General features: G+C 40.4%; 1 protein-coding gene across 21 annotated transcripts in view; it reads right to left on the reverse strand.

The window, feature by feature from the left end:
* Positions 1–21,992, reverse strand: part of nrxn1a (neurexin 1a) — a 185,587-nt gene that overhangs the window by 64,936 nt on the left and 98,659 nt on the right. For all 21 annotated transcript variants that reach the window (XM_057826697.1, XM_057826710.1, XM_057826708.1 and 18 more), the window contains 6 exons: positions 20,680–20,841; positions 13,532–13,603; positions 13,117–13,341; positions 12,896–13,043; positions 10,862–10,992; positions 10,507–10,759 (listed from right to left, as the gene is read on the reverse strand). In XM_057826697.1, the coding sequence (XP_057682680.1) occupies positions 10,507–10,759; positions 10,862–10,992; positions 12,896–13,043; positions 13,117–13,341; positions 13,532–13,603; positions 20,680–20,841 (991 nt within the window). The remainder of the gene's footprint in view (positions 1–10,506; positions 10,760–10,861; positions 10,993–12,895; positions 13,044–13,116; positions 13,342–13,531; positions 13,604–20,679; positions 20,842–21,992) is intronic.

A 21,992-nucleotide genomic window follows, 5' to 3' on the forward strand; every position in this document is an offset into this window, starting at 1 on the left:
TGAAACTGGATTACTCTTTTGTAGTCTGAACAGTAACAAAGCACTGAAATCTGATTTTTACGAAATGGATTGGAACCACATACAGGAGGTAGTCTTATATCCAATATGGATAAGATGCTTCTCAAGCCCCTTTCACAAACATATCCCGGTATATTCCTGTGTAAGATGACGCAGAATTTACTCGCGTCATTGCTTTCACATATGTAGAGATATCCCGGGAATGACGGGGGTAGGACACTTTCACAGGTTTGTCCCGTGTTGCCCACTGGCGCTCTCTGTGCGGGGAGGGCTGCTGGCGCGATTTTATAACCCGGACATTACGTCATTTTTGGTCGGCATCGGCTGGCACAATGTTGGTCAAATCGTGTTTTTTTAGAGCCGTTTGTGGGAGCGTCGCCGACGTCGTAACTGCAGTATATTCGACTTCAAGCTCATCAAGACTGTATTTAGGCCCAGGCGATCCAAGAGAAGTGTGCCGAGCTATTAACATGCTGGGCGCCATTCGACACCTCTGCCGGCCTTGTTTTGAAATCCCCTACGTTGTGCTGGTATTTGAGTGTATTTGTTTTGTTGCCTTATCTGCTCTCGGCCAACCGTTTATGTTAGTAATATCGATCCCTGTTTACTTACTGTTACCGACCCATTGTGTAATTCCCCCTTTTCCGCGATCGCATGTATTTTTGTTTGTATTTAATAAACCCTTGAACGCGTCCCTCCATTGTTTTCTGCTTTGACGTACAACCTTGTTTCCGCAGTTGCGGACCCTAACATTGGCAACAAAATAAACCACAAAGATCGACGATGGACTCTCTTCCTCGGTTCTACGATCCAGTAGCAATTCAATTTCGTTATGTTTTCAGTTTAGTTTAGCTATTTCCAGCTTGCTATGTTGATAATTGCAAAGTTTGTTTACCGCTTTTCGTCTTACTGCGAAGAAAGAGGAAGTGACGATTGGCCCGCCATGATATTTACATCATCACCCATCGTGCTGTGACCCAGGAATTTAACGACGACTTTCACATACGCCTCATCACGGGACTTTCCCGGGCATTATACCAAGACGCAACCCGTGAAATGTTCGCGTAATGTCCGTGTCAGTCGACCCGGGAAATTGCTTTCACATACAAGGGCTGCCCGTTTAAATCTCAGGTTTTTCATGGTGTTTTGGCGGGAGTGAATGGGGCTTCAGTCTGAATTCCCCCAGCAACCTGTCATGTGTACCGAAAATGTCGCCCAGTTTGAACAGACCCAAATCTCATTTGGACAAAGCCAAAAAAAATCAGATTTGAGGAGGTATCCGATTGGAAGGGTTGGAATATGGTTGCAGTCTGAAGGCATCCTTTGTATCTCATTACATGACATTTTAAAGGCCTCGCAATAGCACATGATCTTATATTTAAAATGACATTGCAGTTGGATCACAGATTTGAACTGACTTTACTTCATTTCCTGAATTTGATGGTTCAATTATATGTTTTGGAACTCAATAAACAGGCAGTTACAGTACATGTGGGCTGACATTGAAACATTTGTCGTCAGAAGCTGAATAAGTCTCCTTACCAAGCTTAATTTGAAGATCTGAGCGCCTTTAAACAATTGTGTGTTCCTGATCAAGCGGCAGTTCCATAAACAGCCTGCCACGTTTGAACAGATAATTAGCCACAAATAATTTAGACTTGGTAAAGATACATGACGCTCATTTCCCAAGGTTACCTTTGATTACATGAATGCTATCACACAACATATTTACCGCTTCTTTTCCACTAAAAACGAGAGGATACGCCCGTTAGCGTTTCTCGATAATACGGAAAACGCTGTCGCAACAGATAGCGCTTTTTAATCGACGTTGCTAAAAATAGCCCCGGCGATCGGGTTGCATCGGAACCGGCTCAGGTGACGGCTCGTTTGCATATCCATCATGTTTTCACTCGGGCTACCTGCTGGGCAGCCGCTAAACTGTTTACCTCCGAGGACGGCGTTCTTTATTGGACAATTACGCGCTCTCTGTTTCTTTCTCGCGCTCTCTCGCCAATCCTACTTTGCTTTCCACCCCCTTCGCTCTTCCTGTTTCCGCGGGAGACGGCGGGAGCCAAGGCAAAAACAACAGAACAGGAAGAGAGGGAGGCTCATGCATACTGATGAGGGGGGAGCCAGTGTGTGTCACAAGAAGTGAGGGAATTTATGTGTGAACAGAGAAGGGTTTAGTTAAGTGAGGGAGGGAGGCGGAAGCTGTTGGTTAAAATGCAAATGAAGCCTCATTAACGGCCACGAGGAGAAGAAAACGCTCCAACGGCGTGAAAATACAGAGCTGCAAAATGGCGGCTTGTTAAAAGGCAATTAACTCACTGGCCGACATTGACGGCGCTAGACGTGCGATACTTTTTGACCGGGAGGGGCGAATGAACGTTTTTTTTTGCTTTATAAAGACTTATTCAACAAATAAATTGGACTTAAAACTGTTGCTGCACTGATACTGATACTAGTATCGGTACCGATATGGTACTAAAAATGACCTAATGTATTTTTCGAACTATAAGTCGCAGTTTTTTTTCATAGTTTGGCTGCGGGTGCGACTTATACTTACCTTATACTTAACACTTTATTATATAATTTCACATGTTATTTTGGTGTTTTGGAGTGACACTGATGGTTTGATAAACTTGTTAGCATGTTCTTTACGCTATAGTTATCTGAATAACACTTAATAGCTATGTTACATTAACATACCAGCCACGTTCGCATTTTGTTGTTCATGCGTCATGTAACCAGTGTTGTTAATCTTACTTTGAAAAAAGTAATTAATTACAGTTACAAATTACTTCTCCCAAATAGTAATTGTGTTGGTAACTAAGTTACCTGAATGTAAGAGTAATCAGTTACTTGGCAAAGTAACTGGTGATAATTTTCACGTTTTGTTTTTTTTTTCCCCCCAAAAAACAAAACAAAAACAAAAAACAGGTGACATTATGTGAAGTTTAAAAGGTTTTTGGGACAATTGGCCCTAGCCCAGTTATTTACTCTAATTCCCTAATTTACCCTTTTTTCCTGAATCAACCGTTAAAAGTTGTTAAAATTGCTCCCATTATTGCATTAGTTCCCTTCTGTCTACTTTTGACACGTGTAAGTTTTAAAACTGTTTCAAGATAGATTCAAGTCAAGATTTTGCCGATTTGGGAGTATTTGAGATAAAAAGTTCTTAGGTTCTCTACAACAGAGCCTTCCTATGAAGTCTACTGCTTTAAGATGGCGGCTGTTTACTAACGCAGCTAGTTCCTACACTGTAAATGTTGCCAACGCCGCCGTGTCTGTCATTTCGCATCTAGTTCTATATACAGTGCCCTCCATAATTATTGGCACCCCTGAAAAAGATGTGTTTTTTTATAGGGCTTTCAAAATTATCGCGTTAACGGGCGTTATTTATTTTTTAAATTAATCACGTTAAAATATTTGACGCAATTAACGCAGATGCCCCGCTGAGACAGATTTAAATGACAGTACAGTGAAACGCTCACTTGTTGTGTTTTATGGAGTTTTGCCGCCCTCTGCTGGCGCTTGGGTGCGACTGATTTTATAGGCTTCAGCACCCATGAGCATTGTGTAAGTAATTACTGACTTCAACAATGGCGGGCTACTAGTTTATTTTTTGATTGAAAATTTTACAAATTTTATTAAAACGAAAGCATTAAGAGGGGTTTTAATATAAAATTTCTATAACTTGTACCAACATTTTTCTTTTAAGAACTACAAGTCTTTCTATCCATGTATCGCTTTAACAGAATGTTAATAATGTTAATGCCATCTTGTTGATTTATTGTTATAATAAACAAATACAGTCCTTATGTACCATATGTTGAATGTATATATCCATCTTGTGTCTTATCTTTCCATTCCAACAATAATTTATAGAAAAATATGGCATATTTTGTAGATGGTTTGAATTGCGATTAATTGCGATTAATTACGATTAATTAATTTTTAAGCTGTAATTAACTCGATTAAAAATTTTAATCGTTTGACAGCCCTAGTTTTTTAGCTTCTAATAATTATTTTTTTAATTCAAATAATATGGGACCTTAATGGAAAAAAAGAAAAATCCAACCTTCAATACAAGTGCATTCATTCAGTGGGGAAAAAAATCCCACATAAAGAAAAAATTATTTGACATCAAATAATGTGTGTCACAATTATTAGCACCCCTGGTGTTAATACTTTGTACAACCCCCTTTTGTCAACAAAACAAGGTCTGAGGACTGAGATGGCCATGGGGGGAGGTTGATTTTGTGTCTGATGAACCATTTCTGTGTAGATTTGGCCATATGTTTAGGGTCATTGTCTTGCTGAAAGACCAAGTGACAACGCATCTTCAGCTTTCGGGCAGAAGGCAACAGATTTTGATTTAAAATGTCCTGGTATTTCAAAGCATTCATGATGCCATGCACCCTAACAAGGTTCCCAGGGCCTTTGGAAGCGAAACAGCATCACTGACCCACTCCCATACTTCACAGTGGGTATGAGGTGCTTTTCAGCATGCGCATCTTTCGTGGCACGCCAGACCCACTTAGAGTGTTTGTTGCCAAAAAGCTCAATCTTGGTCTCACACAAAAATACACACGGTCCCAGGCTTCAATTTTCTGTATAAAAATAATTTGGTGTTCAAAAAGTCTTTTTTCAAACTTGAGTCTTGAAAAAAAGGGGGTCGTCTTATAATCAGGGCCGTCTTATATTCGGGCCAATACGGTATTTCAGTCTTGCTGACATGGCTGAGTCGGAGCAAACTGACGCAAACAAGTAAGGCTTATGTCCGTGTGTGCAAATGTTCTATTAATCCATATAAACTTTGAATATAAGACTAAACAGTGATTATTAATGTCTGTTATTTGTGTCCTCTTTTTGGAAATCAAAATATGATCACCCTGGAATGAACTACAGCTAGCAGGTGTAGTTGTTTGTTTTGCTGCTTCTGCGCATTCGGGTCAGTTTGCTCAGCGCGTGTCGGACTTCGAATTACTGCGCATGCTTAATATTTGAACAAGCTCAATGGAGAAAAGTAGTCTGAACGGGCACGCCCAAAAAACGATATGACAAAAAGTCGGAATTGTTCATTAAGACCTGCAGTATGAACCTAGCAGAAGATAACCTCAATTACGCCTGGTGTAAAATGTGCCACAACATCACAATGACAATCTTTCTTTGACAAAAAAATATGTCTCTTCTTTGGAGAATAAACATCGACGGTTGTTGTGTTGGGTTACGAAGAGAGGAGGCGGAACAAAGAGCGGCAGAGGACGACGACGAGGGAGGGAGGGAGGAAAAAAAAAACACGGGAGGAAGAAACCGCAGGTAGAAGGCGTGAACACAGCCAATCACTCCCTCCATCTGCTCGGCCATCTGCGCTTCCTTTAATCCAGCGACGCTGCAGTTAGTGACCCCTCAACGCGCGCGCACTTCGGAGTCCCGCGACACCCGAGCGACACAATCAACGCCGCTTCTTCTTCTTGTCCGACTCGCTATCAGTCCCGCCGCCGCTGTTCCCTCTCTGAATTCATAGCTCGGTATCTCCGGCCGAGCCTGTCGAGATTCTCCGGCGTCGTCTCGTCACCTGCTGTCACGCCGCGTCGGTTCCGAGCCAGCGCTTCCATCGATTCCCCCGCTCCGGTTTCCTAACCTCTGCCGCGGCCCCTTCTCTCCGCTCCGTTCCGCACCTATGCGCCGCCGAATAGAAATAAGGCTGCAAAGGGCGGCCATTTTGTCATCAATCTTTACGAGGGTGAGTTTTCTTTAAAGCCCACCCGGAGCGCCGTTGTTAAAAGAACATCGTCAACGTTTGGTTCACACTAAAATGATGATAGAAATTGATGGAGAACCACTGTCTGCCAACTAGGGCCGCAACGATTAATTTCCAACTAATTAATTATCAAATGAATAACGATTTTGATAGTCCATTAATCGTATAGAGACGTCGGTGACCAATTTTGTCCTAAGTAGCAAACCTTGTCTTCTTTTTCCTATTTGATTTTTTGATTTTTTCATAAAAATACAGAAGGATCTAAACAGAACCGTTTTCATTTTTGAGTAAATATATGTATAGTTTTTCTTTTATAGGAACGAATTAATTCTTGTAGGTTGTCAGATTATGAAGTACGCTTAAGACTAGTCTTGGTTAGAGACAAATTCTGACGGTCTTGGTCTGGTCGAGGATTCGAGTCCTAAAACACAGTCTTGGTCTCGTTTCAGTCTTGATCTTGAGTCTTGACAACCAACAGTCTTGTTTTGGCTTGATCTTAATGATTCATACTTCCTACAGTAAATCAATGAATTAATTCTTGTAGGTTGTCAGATTATGAAGTATGCTCAAGATTAGTCTTGGTTAGAGACAAATTCTGAAGGTCTTGGTCTGGTCGAGGACTCGATTCCTAAAACACAGTCTTGGTCTCGTTTCAGTCTTGATCTTGAGTCTTGACAACCAAAAGTCTTGTTTTGGCTCGATCTTATTGATTACTACTTGGTTGTCAGTTTCAGGGAAGTGTTGTACACTCAAGATCATTGTTGGTTCATGAAAAAATGTAAAGGTTTTGATCTAGTGAAGGACTCGATTTTTAAAAGACTGTGTTGGTCATGGTCCAAGTCTTGGTCTTGTTTCGGTCATGGTTTTGAGTCTTGACAACCAAAAGTCTTGTTTTGGCTTGACCTTAATGATTTCTACTTCCTATGTTGGTTGTCACTTTCAGAGAAGTGTTCTACACTCAAGATCAGTCTTGGTTCATGAAAAAATCGTAAAGGTGTTGGTCTAGTCAAAGACTCGTTTTTTAAAAGACTCCGTCTTGGTCATTGTCCAAGTCTTGGTCTCGTTTCAGTCTTGATCTTGAGTCTTGACAACCAAAAGTCTTGCTTTGGCTTGATATTAATGATTCCTAAGTTGGTTGTCACTTTCAGAGAAGTGTTCTATCCTCAAGATCAGTCTTGGTTCATGAAAAAATGTAAAGGTGTTGGTGTTATCAAGGACTCAATTTTTAACTCATTTGCTCCCAAAAACGTATAAATACGTTCTATTTTTAATTGTTTCAGTGTCCCAAAGACGTATTTATATGTATTTTACTGGGGTTTTTTCACAAGAGACATCTCTAGGTTCTGATTCAACTTAGCTCCAGAGCACAACAAAAAAATCCATTTTAAAGCAATAAAACTGGCCACTGGAGGGCAGTAGCGCATTTGGTAAGACCCGCAACTGGATTCAATGGAATGAACGGCTGGGCCGCACCGCCGGGGCGCTGGTGGAACACGACCGAATGGACGACCTGGAGGACGTCCAGGACGCCAGGCGCAGGAAGTCTGAGCAGGACGACCGGGACGCCATGCGACGAACGACCAAGTGCGACGACCAGGAGGACGTCCAGGATGCCAGGCGGCGCAAGGGATGCCAGGCGCTGGACGACCGAGCAGAACGACCGGGACCACCAGTGCAGCGGACGATGCCGTTGAGCCCAGGCTGCTGGCCGAGCAGACCCCGTGCTGCCGTGCTCGGCCGCTTGCGTCCCCCGCTACCCTTCAGTGTCCCGCGACTCAGGCAGAAATGCGCACGGCCAAACCAGTCCGCCCCCCCCCCCCCCCCCCCAGGAAGACAACACGCCCCACACAAATCCCCAGGCAAACTCCGCCACGAGGCAGTGGTCACCACAAAAGAAAGACAAAAAAAAATCCATCTTGAAAAGACAGGCGGCAATGAGGGAAAAGTTTACCCTGGCTGTTGCAGCCACAACAGAGTCATCTCTCAGTTCAATAGTTTAGTTACTGTATGTGTAAATAAATTGTTACCTTGCTATCAAAAGCACAATTTGCCTTGTTATTTTGTAGAAGGAAAACATTATTCAGATTTTTGAGATGTCACAAAAGCAAAAAATAGCTGTGTTAAAGTCAATGTTTGAAATGTATGCTTTTACAAAAAGCTCAATTTCTCTGTTTTTTCACCAGAAATTGGAAAATTGCTCAAACTAAGCTATTTTCTAATGCTGATTTCTAAAGAATGGAAAAAGATATGAAATTAATTTTTTTTCCTGCTGAAAGAAAAGAATCATCTTTCTTTTGGTGGGTTCCATGTTTATATAGCAATAGAACAGAATTTTCTGTGGGCCTTGCAAAATCAGTCAAAATCCAGTAAAACGGGAGGGAGCGAAGGGGGTTGCACCGCTCAAAATGGCTGGAGTGAATGAGTTAATTGGAAAAAAACTGAGCTTTGATCTTTTAAGCGCCTGATTAAAGAAGTTATGTCCAATCTAAAACTGGAACACCTAAGATATGTTGTGAACGGCTATCTCCAGACATACACAAAAACATGGCAGCCATTTTTAACCTTTTTTGAGACCCGAACTAAAACATAGCTCCTATTATCTAAGCTGCTACAGCCTCGCCCCCCCCCCCCTTTATTCTTCTTCAATTTAGTCTAATTTCCATATATTGTCTTGTAAACAATGCTGAATTTGTATCCCCCTTGTGAAATACGCTCAGGTGCTGTCCAGCTTTACCTTCCTACAGAGCCTATTTGTCCCCGTTGTGTCTTTGTGACTCTGGATTAGAAATGTCAAACTAAGTAGCCATCTTTTGTATCCCAGACTACTTATTTGTGTTTCGTCTGCCTCTGTTGTTTTTCCATTCTGTTTTTCCCCGTCATTGAATGTATGCACCAACTTTATACTGACAATTTGTGGATGTCGTTCATATTGTTTGTGTGTGTTTGTATATTGTTGTGTGTTGTTTTACTATGATAAAACCAATAAAAAAAAGATTTGAAAAAGGACTCGAATTTTAAGTCTTGGTCTCGTGTCAGTGTCGAGTTTGACAACCAAAAGTCTTGTTTTGGATGGATCTTCAATGATTTGTAATTCCTGTATTGGTTGTCACTTTCAGGAAAGTGTTGTACACTCAAGATCAGTCTTGGTTCATGAAAAAAATAATAGGTCTTGGTCTAGTCAAGGACGCAATTTTTAAAGGTCTTTGTCATGGTCCTTGGTTTCAGTCTTGATTTTGACAATGAAAAGTCTTGTTTTGGCTGGATCTTAATGACTCCTACTTCCTGTATTGGTAGTCACTATCAGGGTAGTGTTGTACACTCAAGATCAGTCGTGTTTCATGAAAAAAATAATGGTCTTGTTCTGGTCAAGGACTCAATTTTTAGTTTACTCAGTCTTGGTAATGATCTGAGTCTTGGTCTCGTTTCGGTCATGGTTTTGACCCTCAAGAAGTCTTGATCATGACTTATCAGTAAATCTAAGTGACTGATTTCGAGAAAGTCTTGGTCAGATCTTGATTACGGTCTTTAGCATAAGTCAGGGTACGATTTTTATTATATTTTGTCCAGCAAGACTTTTAAGCAAAAGGGTATATTATAAAAACTTGTTCTGGGTCGTGTTGTACATTCCAGACATGTCTTGGCTCAACACAAATTTTAAAGCTCTGGGTCTGGTCTAGGACTCTGTCTTGTTTCGGTCCTGGTCTTTACCAAAAGGTTTCATGGTCAGGTGTTTCGTCTTGAGCATAGTAGGATACAATTTTCCTTACATTTTCCCACTGAGGCTTTTTCTTTCATGAACAAGTTATAGGAAGACTTAGGTATGTTTTTAGTGTCAGTATAAGACAGAAATTGGGAGCAACTGTAGGTGAGTTTTTCCTCACTCACCTCTCTCGCAAGAGAGTCCCAGGTACCCGGTGCCCGAACAATCGCAGACGGACAACCAAAAGTTTTGTTTTGGTTTGATCGTAATGATTCTTACTTCCCATATTGGTTGTCACTTCCAGTGTTGTACACTCAAGATCAGTCTTGGTTCATGGAAAAAAATGAAAAGGTTTAGGTCTAGTCAGGGACACGATTTTTAAAAGTCTTTGTAATGGTCCTTGGTTTCAGTCTTGATCTTGACAATGAAAAGTCTTATTTTGGCTGGATCTTAATGATTCATACTTCCTATATTGCTTGTCACTTTCAGGGAAGTGTTGTACACTCAAGATCAGTCTTGTTTCATGAAAAAAATTAATGGTCTTGTGAGACTCAGACTTGTTTCAGTCGTGGTTTTGACCCTCAAAAAGTGTTGATCATGACTTCGCAGTTAATCTTAATTATCCTGATTTCAAGCAAGTCTTATATCTTGGTTATGGTCTTCTGCACAACACTAGATCAGGGTATGATTTTTATTATATTTTGTCTAGCAAGAGTTTAAGCACAAGTGTAAATGATAAAAACTTGATCTGGGTCGTGTTGTACACTTGAGAGCGGTCTTTGGCTCAAGACAAATGTTAAGCTCTGGGTCTGTTCTAGGACTCAGTTTTGACTTGTTTCGGTCTTGGTCTTAACTACCAAAAGGTCTTGGTCTCTTGTCTTGAGCATAAGAGGATATGATTTTCCTTACATTTTCCCACTGAGGCTTTTTCTTTCATGAACAAGTTATAGGAAGACTTAGGTATGTGTTTAGTGTCAGTATAAGACAGAAATTGGGAGCTAGGAGTGTTTTTCCCACTTACCTCTCTCGCAAGAGCGTCCCAGGTACCCGGTGCCCGAACAATCGCAGACGTATCGGTTCCAGCCCTCACGGCAGACGCCGTTGTGCTGGCAAGGGTTGGACAGGCACTGCTTGGGTGGCTCCCTGGAGCAGGAAGGCTTGACGCCCACCGCTCGCTGCGCCTCAGCCAGCCGTCGGATGTCTTTGCTCTGCCCGTCCACGAACAGGTCGCGAATGCAGCCCACATAACCGTAGTTCAACAGCGCCGTCCACACCTGAAAAGTCCAGCTCGGCGTTAAACGACTTTGACATTTGGCAGTTTGTTAAAATCTAACTGCGGGAGTAGCTCGTTAATGAACTTAGCAAGACGCGCACACCTCCGTGGGGAAGATGAGCCCGGCGCGGTCCTCGGGAAGACCGCCAAGGTAAAGCGTCTCGTCCAGGTCTAGGATCTCGCTGTCGCCCGGGGCCGTGTACGCCGTCCTCACGCTGTTCACCGAGATAGTTCCTGAACGTAAAAAAATTGTCACAGTGACCTTCCGCCGTCATCGTCATCCAATTTTTCATTGTCATTCCGCCCCCAATCGCGCGCTCCCCCACATGACGAGCGTGAAGCCTCATCAGTGAGTCATCATCAACGGCGGCGGGAGTGCAACGTCCACCATTTTGTCATCAATAAATCATCGCACGTTTATTTTTAGTCGCAGGCGCCGCTAACAATTGAGAAGTAATGAGGGCGGGATGAGAGAACAGAGTGCGCCGTTTGCAATTACAAAGTCATAAACAATGCGAGTGTATATTGATGTTTCGAGTGTTGGATTCAATAAGCTGCCGTTTGTTTTCTGACTACAGACAGCAGGCAGACAAACAGGATTACAGCCTTTTTCACAGGGGAGCAGGCAAATTTTAGCTTGGGCACCGTCGTGCCAGCAACGCCGGCCAAAAAGTGACGCGGCGGGAGGAAAGGGGCGGGGGGCGCCTCTTCTTCCCTAACGTCCCCCGCTCACGAATCTATTGTCCCTTCTTGTCTCGTTCCGATCATAACACGCATGAGAGTACTTAATAGATACCAGGGGGGGAAATGTGTTGTTTGCGCATTGATTTAGTGCGCAAAGATTAGAGAACGGGAAGAAGAGCAAGAAGTCAAAGAACATTTGGGTAATCTGATCAAATGAAATCACATCAGGAAGAGGAACAAAAAGAGTCCAGTAAAATTAAAGCAAATATCAAGATTTAAAAAAATAGAATCGGGCTGATGAAGCCTGAATTAAAATAACATTAAAACTGTCAAATGGCAAAGGGAAAATAATTTTTAAAATGAATGAAAATTAGTCTGGTCAAAGAAGTTGAATATACAGTGGGGCAAATAAGTATTCAGTCAACCACCAATTGTGCAAGTTCTCCTACTTGAAAATATTAGAGAGGCCTGTAATTGTCAACATGGGTAAAGCTCAACCATGAGAGACAGAATGTGGAAAAAACAAAATCACATTGTTTGATTTTTAAAGAATTTATTTCCAAATTAGAGTGGAAAGTAAGTATTTGGTCACCTACAAACAAGCAAGATTTCTGGCTGTCAAAGAGGTCTAACTTCTTCTAACGAAGCTCCACTCGTTACCTGTATTAATGGCACCTGTTTTAACTCATTATCGGTATAAAAGACACCTGTCCACAACCACAGTCAGTCACACTCCAAACTCCACTATGGCCAAGACCAAATAGCCGTCGAATTACACCAGAGACAAAATTGCAGACCTGCACCAGGCTGGGAAGACTGATTCTGCAATAGATAAAACGCTTGGTGTAAAGAAATCAACTGTGGGAGCAATTCTTAGAAAATGGATGACATACAAGACCACTGATAATCTCCCTCGATATTGAAATACAGTACTGCTAATTTGGCGCACAGAAAGAAAACCGAGCATTCTCAGGCTTATCCCCCCCCAATTTTACTTTTTTTTAATGACTGTTGTCAAGCCAACCTCCTCCCTAAAAACCGAGTTCAAGCTAGGCGCTAACGCTAATGCATGCGGGTCAGTTTTCTCAGTGTATGTCTGACAGCGAGTTATTGCGCATGCGTACTAAATTCACGGGCTCAATGTAAGGCAGTCTGAAGGGGCACGCCCAAAAAACAGATATGAAGTAAAATCAGATTTGAACATCAAGACCTGCGGCATAGACCTACACTCAGAGGCCCGGTCGCAACCCCCTAAGTTCTGCCCCTGCAACTAGTCAAACTGGATTGGACTTCCATGGACGTCATAGACAGTGGAACATGATCACTCAGTGCCAGCAATCCCAGGTGTCTATCACTACTGTCAATGGCAGTGAATGAGTTAAGCGAAAATATGTTTTAAAATTTGGTTAATTCCATAGAAAATTGGGCAACTTCAACACAGACGCGTTCATACCTGAGCGCCCATCCCTCTGAAAGTCCACATGGTACCATTCCCCATCGTTGACCTTCCTGTCGATGGCTTTCGTCTTGGTGGTACCAGAGCCCATGTCCAGCAACAAGTACAAGTGTCCATCCAGCATCTCGATGGCGAAGAAGTCCACCTGAATAAAAACGACCAAAATTTGAGTTAACATTAAAAATAACAAAAACTGAGCGATTCTCTGTGTTGCATACCTTGACAGTGGGCGGCGTGCGGGGGTCCTTTCGCTGCATTTGTCTGGGTTTCCCGTGGCTGAAGAGCATCAAACCGTTGGGCTCTGTGGTGCGAAAGTCGAAGGAGATGGACCCCGCCTTCTTGGCCGTCCATTTGCTGAGCGCCACAAAGGACTCGGGCGTGTCGAAAGTGACGGGATCCAGCGTGGCCACGCTCTCGCACTTGAAGGACACCACGCCGCTCACCTGCGGCGTAATGAGCTATTAGACGGGGCTTATCGTCAACAGAACTCCAGCCTATTGGGATTGAAATGACGCCAGGTCCCGCTCCCGGCTACGTTTTAACAACATAATCCAATTTAGCGTGAGGATAACATCTCGAAAGCTGCTGTGGGACAATAAAAAGATGAGGAGAAAAGAATATGGCCGACTTTACCTTCATCTTGGGGTCTCCCTGTTTAGCTAGTCGAGACAACTCCAGCCGCACGTCGTTATTCTTGTACACCACCTTTGGCGGAAAAAGACATTTAGTGACTTTTTTTTGGGTAACTAAAAAGAACAAAACAAACAAACAAACAAAAAAAAAACACCATAGAGACGCCAGATCCCAATTTTATAGTTTTTTTCATTATTCGTCATTATTTTTTTATGTAATATAAATAATTTTTAAAAAATCATTATTTTTACACGATTATTACTATTTTATGTGTTTTTATGAATGAATTCCATTAAAAGTTAATAAAATGCTAATTAAAAACAAAATATTAAAATTAGAGATGTTATCGGACTCGATCGATCAGGATGCCGATCGATCGGGTCGAATCACGTCATTTTCAAAGTATCGGAATCAGCAAAAAAATATCGGCCATAACTTTTTTTAATATAAATATATATTTTTTAATTAAATCGTTTTCTAATTGTATTTAATGTCACAGACATAATATGTTACACTCATCCAGAGTCTTTAGTTTGGGCTTAAGGTAAGGTTATCAAATTTATCACGATTACGGCGGTAATTAATTTTTTAAAAAATGTATCACGTTAAAATATTTAATGCAATTAATGCATGCACCGCACGACCCCCTCACGCATTGTCGCGCTCAATCTGTAATGGCGCCGTTTTACCTAAATACAGAGCTAAAAGGCAGCGTAAAATGAGTAGAGTGAATTTTGGCAGCCTTTGGAGCCTTTTTTTAATTGGCTAAAGCCTTACAATCCCTCTCCCTACAATTAGAAATATCATGGGAAGCAATGTGGGGAAGCAAGGTAGCAATTGATCTTTGTCTCAACACCTTATGTTATTTCCCAACACAGAGAAGATATATCAATTGGTAGCACTATGCACAGTCATGGTTCCACTTCCCATCATGCATTTGGGCATGGCTTTAGTATCATTTACTGAAAGCTCAACAAATACACTAGATGGCCATATTTAGTCACTATATACACAAAGTCACAAGTCTTTCTATCCGTGGATCCCTCTCACAGAAAGAATGTTAATAATGTAAATTCCATCTTTATTGGCATAATAAATACAGTACTTATGTACAGTATGTTGAATGTATATATTCGTCCGAATTTTATTCATTTTTTTCTTAATGCATTGCCAAAACGTATATGATCGGGAAAAATGATCTGGAATTATTGGAATTGAATCGGGGGTCAAAAAAAAACAGTCGGATCGTGAAATATCGGGATCGGCAGATACTCAAACTAAAACGATCGGGATCGGATCGGGAGCAAAAAAAAAACATGATCCGAACAACCCTAATTAAAATGAATAACAACAGAAATACACTCTGGTTATACGCTTCAACAAAAAGTTCATTTTTCATTTCATTGCATTTAACACATTGCCAGCCAATTGACAACGATAGATGACCAATTAATTTAAACTGGGACGACTGCTTGTGAATGAGGAGGTGAAATTCCTAAACTTTTTCCCCCATCGAAGAAAACGAAATCGCTGGTATGGGAATACTTTGGCTACAGAAAAGTTACAGACGGCCGCGGCTTAGAGGAGGAGGGCCACCCGACATGTAAAACATGTTTGCGAAGGGTGGCTGCCGAGGAGGCAATACCTCCAATATGATATAATATAATATCCACCGGGTTCGAGAGTTAACTCCAGCGCGTTTAATTTTTCTAGCGGAGGCAAAACGTGTTTTTTCTCTCTCTAGCAACTGTCTGTGTTGAGAGAGTGTGTGTGTGTAATGTAAACATGATACGAGTCATACACACATGCTTTTTATGGAAAATAATTATTTTTGTTCTGATGGTAATAATGTTGAGCTGTGGCTGTCGGTTTAGGCTCACCTCAAGGACTGCATTTATTTTAATTTTATTTGGAATATTTCAGTTAGTATTTGTTATTTCCTATTCATTTTAACTCAACATTATACTTATGTTTCAATTTGCTAATATGTTTTGAAAAATGAAAATCCTTTTCAATGGAAAAGTTTTTTTTTTAACCCTGATATCTCAAAGTAACACATTTTAGAGCAGTAATTGCAATACCGTGTTACCATGAAACTGTGATATTTTGGCTGAAGTTCATCATACAGTCAGAATCTCATACCAGCACATGGATAATTATCATCAAAAAGCCTAAGACGAAAATTAAAAGGGCTGCCAAAAACAACACTGTTTAGTAGGGCTGTCAAAATTATCACATTAACGGGCGTAATTAAATTTTTAAAATTAATCACGTTAAAATATTTGATGGATTTAACGCACATGCCCCGCTCAAACAGATTAAAATGACAGCACAGTGTCATGTCCACTTTTTTGGTGTTTTGTCGCCCTCTGATGGCGCTTGGATGCGACTGATTTTATGGGTTTCAGCACCATGAGTATTGTGTAATTATTGACATCAACAATGGCGAGCTACTAGTTTATTTTTTGATTGAAAATTTTACAAATTTTATTAAAACGAAAACATTAAGAGGGGTTTTAATATAAAACTTCTATAACTTATACTAACATTTATCTTTTAAGAACTACAAGTCTTTCTATCCATGGATCGCTTTAACAGAATGTTAATAACGTTAATGCCATCTTGTTGATTTATTGTCTTAATAAACAAATACAGTACTTATGTACAGTATGTTGAATGTATATATCCGTCTTGTGTCTTATCTTTCCATTCCAACAATAATTTACAGAAAAATATGGCATATTTTATAGATGGTTTGAATTACGATTAATTTTTAAGCTGTGATTAACTCAATTAAAAAAATTTATTGTTTCGCAGCCCTACTGTTTGGTACCATTGACGGTGGTAGAGGGCAAATCCATTTTGACCGGGAGGGGTGAATGAACGACCTCCCGGTCAAAATGGATTGGTCGTCTAGCGTCATCAATGGCAGCCTATGAGTTCAATGCGGGCCCCATAATGGATTAAGCAGTGGGAGGACAAGAAAATTAAGGCTTTTATTTTGACGAAATTCAATTCATGCATTCACAACTGGACATATTCTTTGAGTCTCTTCCTGTGTCACAACTGGACATATTCTTTGAGTCTCCTCCTGTGTCAGAAGTAGCTTTTAAAAAAATTAACTCCTAAATTTGAATATATAACTATTTGAAACCGAATAGCTCGTGCTGTTCCTTCTGCGCCGCAAGACAGAACGCTCTCTGACTGAGTAGCAGAAGACGGCATTTGTGACGAGCATTCTGATGCCACCGGCGCAAAAACAGGCTCGGCTTTATCAAACCGGACCGCCAACCCCCCCCCCTCCCGCCTCTACATGTGTTAGCTAAGCAAGCTGTATAGAAAAATTCAATTACATTAAAACAAATATTTCACACGATTTATAAAGATACATTGACAAAAAAAATATAAATTCAGTAAATAAAATGTGAAATATGACAATTATAAGCATAAGTTAGATAGTGATGGATTCCATTTGAGCAAAATGTGCAAAATATTAATCGTTGGCCATTAAATGCAAATCAATACAATCTCTCTGGAATTAAGTGGAATTGAGATAAAACGATTAGATGATTAAATTAAGAAAAAAATGAAATGGCAATGACATTTAAGAAAATCAAATGAAGTAAAATAATAGAACAAATTTTAAAAAATAGCAAACATTGTTAAATGAACAAAACAAATATCGTTTGGCGAAGAGTCAAATATAAGAAAAGTAACATTTCATTTGGGGGGAGAGTTCAATGATAAAATGACTTTAAAAAATACATTTTAAAATGACACAAAATAACTGAAATAAGATTAGTCAAGTGAAACATCAAACATCATAGAATTTTGGAAATAACGTCAGATAAAGATACCCTGAATTCATTTCCATCAACTATGGCCAAGTGCTAATTTGTAATATTAGCATATATATTAGTGGTAAGACGCTGACCCGGCAAACTATACAAGACGTGCTCATACATGAATAGGTGCTCATTCACTCGCACCAATGACGACAGCGTGCATGCCATTATTAAATATGGAAATATGCCTGCTTTAACCACCATCTGTCTTAACTGATACATACAGTACACTGTACTGTACCTACAATGTTTGGCACATCATCTGTCGCATTGTTTGTTCGCTTGCGTGAATGAAAAACACACCCGTTCGGCTTATCTATGTCACGAATTGTGTTTATGAATCACACGACTTGCAACTCGGCTAATTAGCATGTAGCTAGTCCCTCAACGATGCTCCACATTAATAATTCTCTCTGATGTTGGCGAGGCGTCTGGGAATTTTGGTGAGAATCTGCCAGTTGGAGGTAGATTTTTAAGTCATTAATGGCCATTGACAGCGAGAGACGTCCATGTTTAATGAATTTAAATATTTGGATATAAGTTAAGCATTTAAAGTGCCTCACTGTTGCAACTATATTCCAATATGAGTGTTTTTCTTGTCAACAATGATGACAACAAATAATTCGTCAGCGAAAATTTTTCCCATTACGATATCACAACGACGAGTCAAAAACGTGTCTTAGAAGACTAAAACATAACGAGATAGATGCAAGTTGTCATCTGACGAGACAAAAACGAGATGAAAATTCGCCATTTTTCGTCATAAGTTCGCAATGTATATTTTCCTATCGCATGTGTAGTTAGCACGCATCTTATCTGTTTGGTCGTGTCACTCAAAAGAAATGCTGCGCCTCTCCCCGATCCCCACGCGCCACACACAAGGCGTGTGACCATTCCAGGCTCCTTTTGTGAAACACATGTGTAAGGTACTGCTTAAGTTGTGGTGTGTAAGTTTTGTTTTCTTATCTTGGCTACGCCATGTTGCTTTAGCCTTTATAGGTCTGTGCTGAGTGATCATCACACACTAAACTAACTTAACACTAGCATAGCGTTCGCGTTAGCATTAGCATGGTGACTCGGAGCGCGGGGCCGATAAATAGGGGGCCCTGCATTGTTGTCTAGGCCGTCAAAGCTGACCAAGTGGAATCACAAAAAGCTTTTTTTCGTTGAAAATAATTGTGACTAAAAGCTTAAATCCCTGAATTCTTTATAGAAATGGACGTGAAACAGTATAGATTCTTAGTTAAAAGCAAAAAAAAAAAAACAACAAAAAAAAAAAACAAAAACAAAAAACGTGCAGTTAGCGTTTATTTTACGTAAATATTAGGGCTGTCAAACGATTAACATTTTTAATCGAGTTAATTACAGCTTAAAAATTAATTAATTGTAATTAATCGCAATTTAAACCATCTATAAAATATGCCATATTTTTCTGTAAATTATTGTTGGAATGGAAAGACACAAGACGGATATATACATTCAACATACGGTACATAAGTACTGTATTTGTTTATTATAACAATAAATCAACAAGATGGCATTAACATTATTAACCTTCTCTTAAAGTGATCCATGGATAGAAAGACTAGTAGTTCTTAAAAGATAAATGTTAGTACAAGTTATAGAAATTTTATATTAAAACCCCTCTTAATGTTTTCGTTTTATTAAAATTTGTAAAATTTTCAGTCAAAAAATAAACTAGTAGCTCGCCATTGTTGATGTCAATAATTACACCATGCTCACTCATGGTACTAACCCATAAAATGAATTGGACCCAAGCGCCAGCAGAGGGCGCCAAACACCAAAAAACAAGTAACAACCGGATATTACACTGTACTGTCATTTTAATCTGTTTGAGCGGGGCATGTGCGTTAATTGCGTCAAATATTTTAACGTGATTAATTTAAAAAATTAATTACCGCCCGTTAACGCTACAATTTTGACAGCCCTAGTAAATATGTCTAAGTACAATGCTAGTCTGTTAGTGAATGTAGCTAGCAGCCGCCTGAGGTAAACTGAGGTTTTCCGGTGAAAATTCTTGTGAGTAAATGTCTAAATCTCTGAATTCTTTATAAATATGGACGTAAAACAATCTCAATTATTGCTTAAAAGCAAAAAATAATAACTGTGCAGTTAGCGTTTATTTTACGTAAATATGTCGAAGTCAATGCCAGTCTGTTAGTGAAACTAGCAAGTGGCCGCCTGATGTAAACAGAGCTTTTCTGGTGAAAAGTCTTGTGAATAAATGCTTAAATCCCAAAGTTCTTTATAGCTATGGACATGAAACTGTCTAGATTCTTGGTTAAAAGCAGAAAAAACAAACAACAAAAAAAACAAAAAAAACAAAACAAAACAACACAAAAAACGTTCAGTTAGCGTTTATTTGACGTAAATATGTCAAAGTACAATGCTAGTCTGTTAGTGAACATAGCTAGCGGCCGCCTGATGTAAACAGAGCTTTTCCGGTACAGTTTTTGTGAATAAATGTCTAAATCCCTGAATTCTCTATAGATGAGGACGTAAAACAGTCTCGATTCTTGGTTAAAAGGGAAAAAACGTGCAGTTAGCATTTATTTCACGTTAATATTGCGAACTATGATGCCAATGCAGTAGCGGCTAATTTCTCCCATTGATTTTTTTCACGTATCAAAATGCATGCATGGTACGAAAAATATAATAATTACCTTGAATCCTCAAACAAATCACTCCTGAGAAAATCCTTCCTTTTTGTATGCGCTACAGCTTTCGTAATTTTTTCAATAGAAATCTGGCGTTGCTGCGTGTTTGTGAATAGCTCATCTTGATGTGGGCGGCCCCCTACTTGAATGCCAGGCACAGTGCATGACCGATCTGAGCCATCAATACATTATGAAGTCTATGACTCTTGGAAAACTTTTTACATACAGTTGGTGGTGTCCAGGTGAGTTTAATTAATTGCAAATAATGTGCAGTTTTCCTGCTGAGTGTGTATTATCATCATGAAGATGTTGATGTCCTTGTAGACTCTACAATATTGTGCTCTCTGTCAATGTTCATTTGAAATTGTTGCATTAAAAAAAAAATATATATATATTCATGGGCTAAAATGTTTGAAGTTTGTAAACGAAAACATTTTGAGAATTGTTGACCAAAACTAGACGAAATTTGTCTGACTTTTCGTTGACTAAAACTAGATGAAAACAAAAACATTTTGAAATGACTAAAATATGACTAAGACTAATAAATATTTTCGTCCAAAACACTAAGACGAAAATTAAGAGGGCTGCCAAAAACAACATTGTTCCAATATAAACCCCTCCGCACCTCTTTCAAACAGCCCATGAAGTTGTTGCTGACAGGGGAGCCGGGCAGATCGGCAGTGCTGGGGCTCCCTCCCACGTAGAAGAAATCGTCGGACCCGAGCATGGTGTAGTCCTCCTGGGTGTAGCCCGTGGTGGTCAGGATGCCGTCCACCGAAATGGTCACCTACACAACAAAGCACAGGGAAAGGACACGCTATATACTCACACCCAAAGGCGGCGCTAGACCAGCCAAATTAGCCCCCGGTAGGTACGCTGGCAACCACATGTGTACGTGGCAGGGAAAAGGCCTGATTGGTTGAAGGGGACTGTCAGTGGATGTAGTGAGGTGTACTGTGCGATTTTTGAGAAATGGTGGCTGTCCGTAGAATTCCAGGTTGGAAGGAACCTGGTTGAGGACGTCAAATTGGTCCTTGTTGTCAGTTTGGATCCCTTGGTAGGAAAAATGTCAGTTGGAAGAATCTATTGGTAAGGTGGCACCTGTGCATTTGACCCAACACCCAACTGAGTAGATGTTGAGAGTTCAAAGTTTGGGGTCAAATTAAAGCCCAATGACCCAGAATGGAAGCTGGTTTAGGGATCTGGACTTTGGCCTTAGAAGAGGGATGGTAAACCATGATGCAAACAACATAGTCGAAGCTACCATGCCCCAGTCAGGCTGAATCTTGTTGTGGCCGTTGAATAGATTGTAGTCCAATTCAAGGGTTTTCTCTGTCAGAGTTTGCTGGTAAAATTGTCTGAAGCATGATGGTCAAATCATACCCACCACTGAAGGGTGAAGGTAGTGCTACAATGCCAAAGAGTCAGACTTGATTTGGTGGTTGGTGCACAGGGTTTAAACACAGCAGATATAGGACTAGACTGCTGGATCCAGGTTTAGCGGGTTGCCCAAGCAGGATGCTAATTAAGCTGGGTCTTAGTTATCCTGGAAAAAGATTTCCAACACAATAATAAAGCGCTAATTTACATAGCAATTTTCAACAAGATACTATTAGCTATAGCTGCCCTGGGACAAAATGACAACAATCGAGGCAGCCAATTTGCGCCATCAGCCCTTCAGATCACCACCAACCACTTGCTCTCTCACCAGTTTCAGTAAAATTAGGTGAAGTGTCTGACCAAGGACAAAATACCAATATGCACAAACGGGAGCCAGAATGCAACCCCGTATTCTTCGATTATTGGACAACCTGCCTAACCACCTGTGCCACGGTCGCCCCAATAGCCATAGGGTTGTGGGTACTGCTCCTCAAGAGTTTGGAGACGAACACTCTCTGATGTGAGGGTATGTAAAGCAGTAACACTGCAGAAGCAGAA

Source organism: Corythoichthys intestinalis, chromosome 21, assembly GCF_030265065.1.
Source record: "Corythoichthys intestinalis isolate RoL2023-P3 chromosome 21, ASM3026506v1, whole genome shotgun sequence".
In the NCBI taxonomy this organism is placed as follows: Eukaryota; Metazoa; Chordata; class Actinopteri; order Syngnathiformes; family Syngnathidae; genus Corythoichthys; species Corythoichthys intestinalis.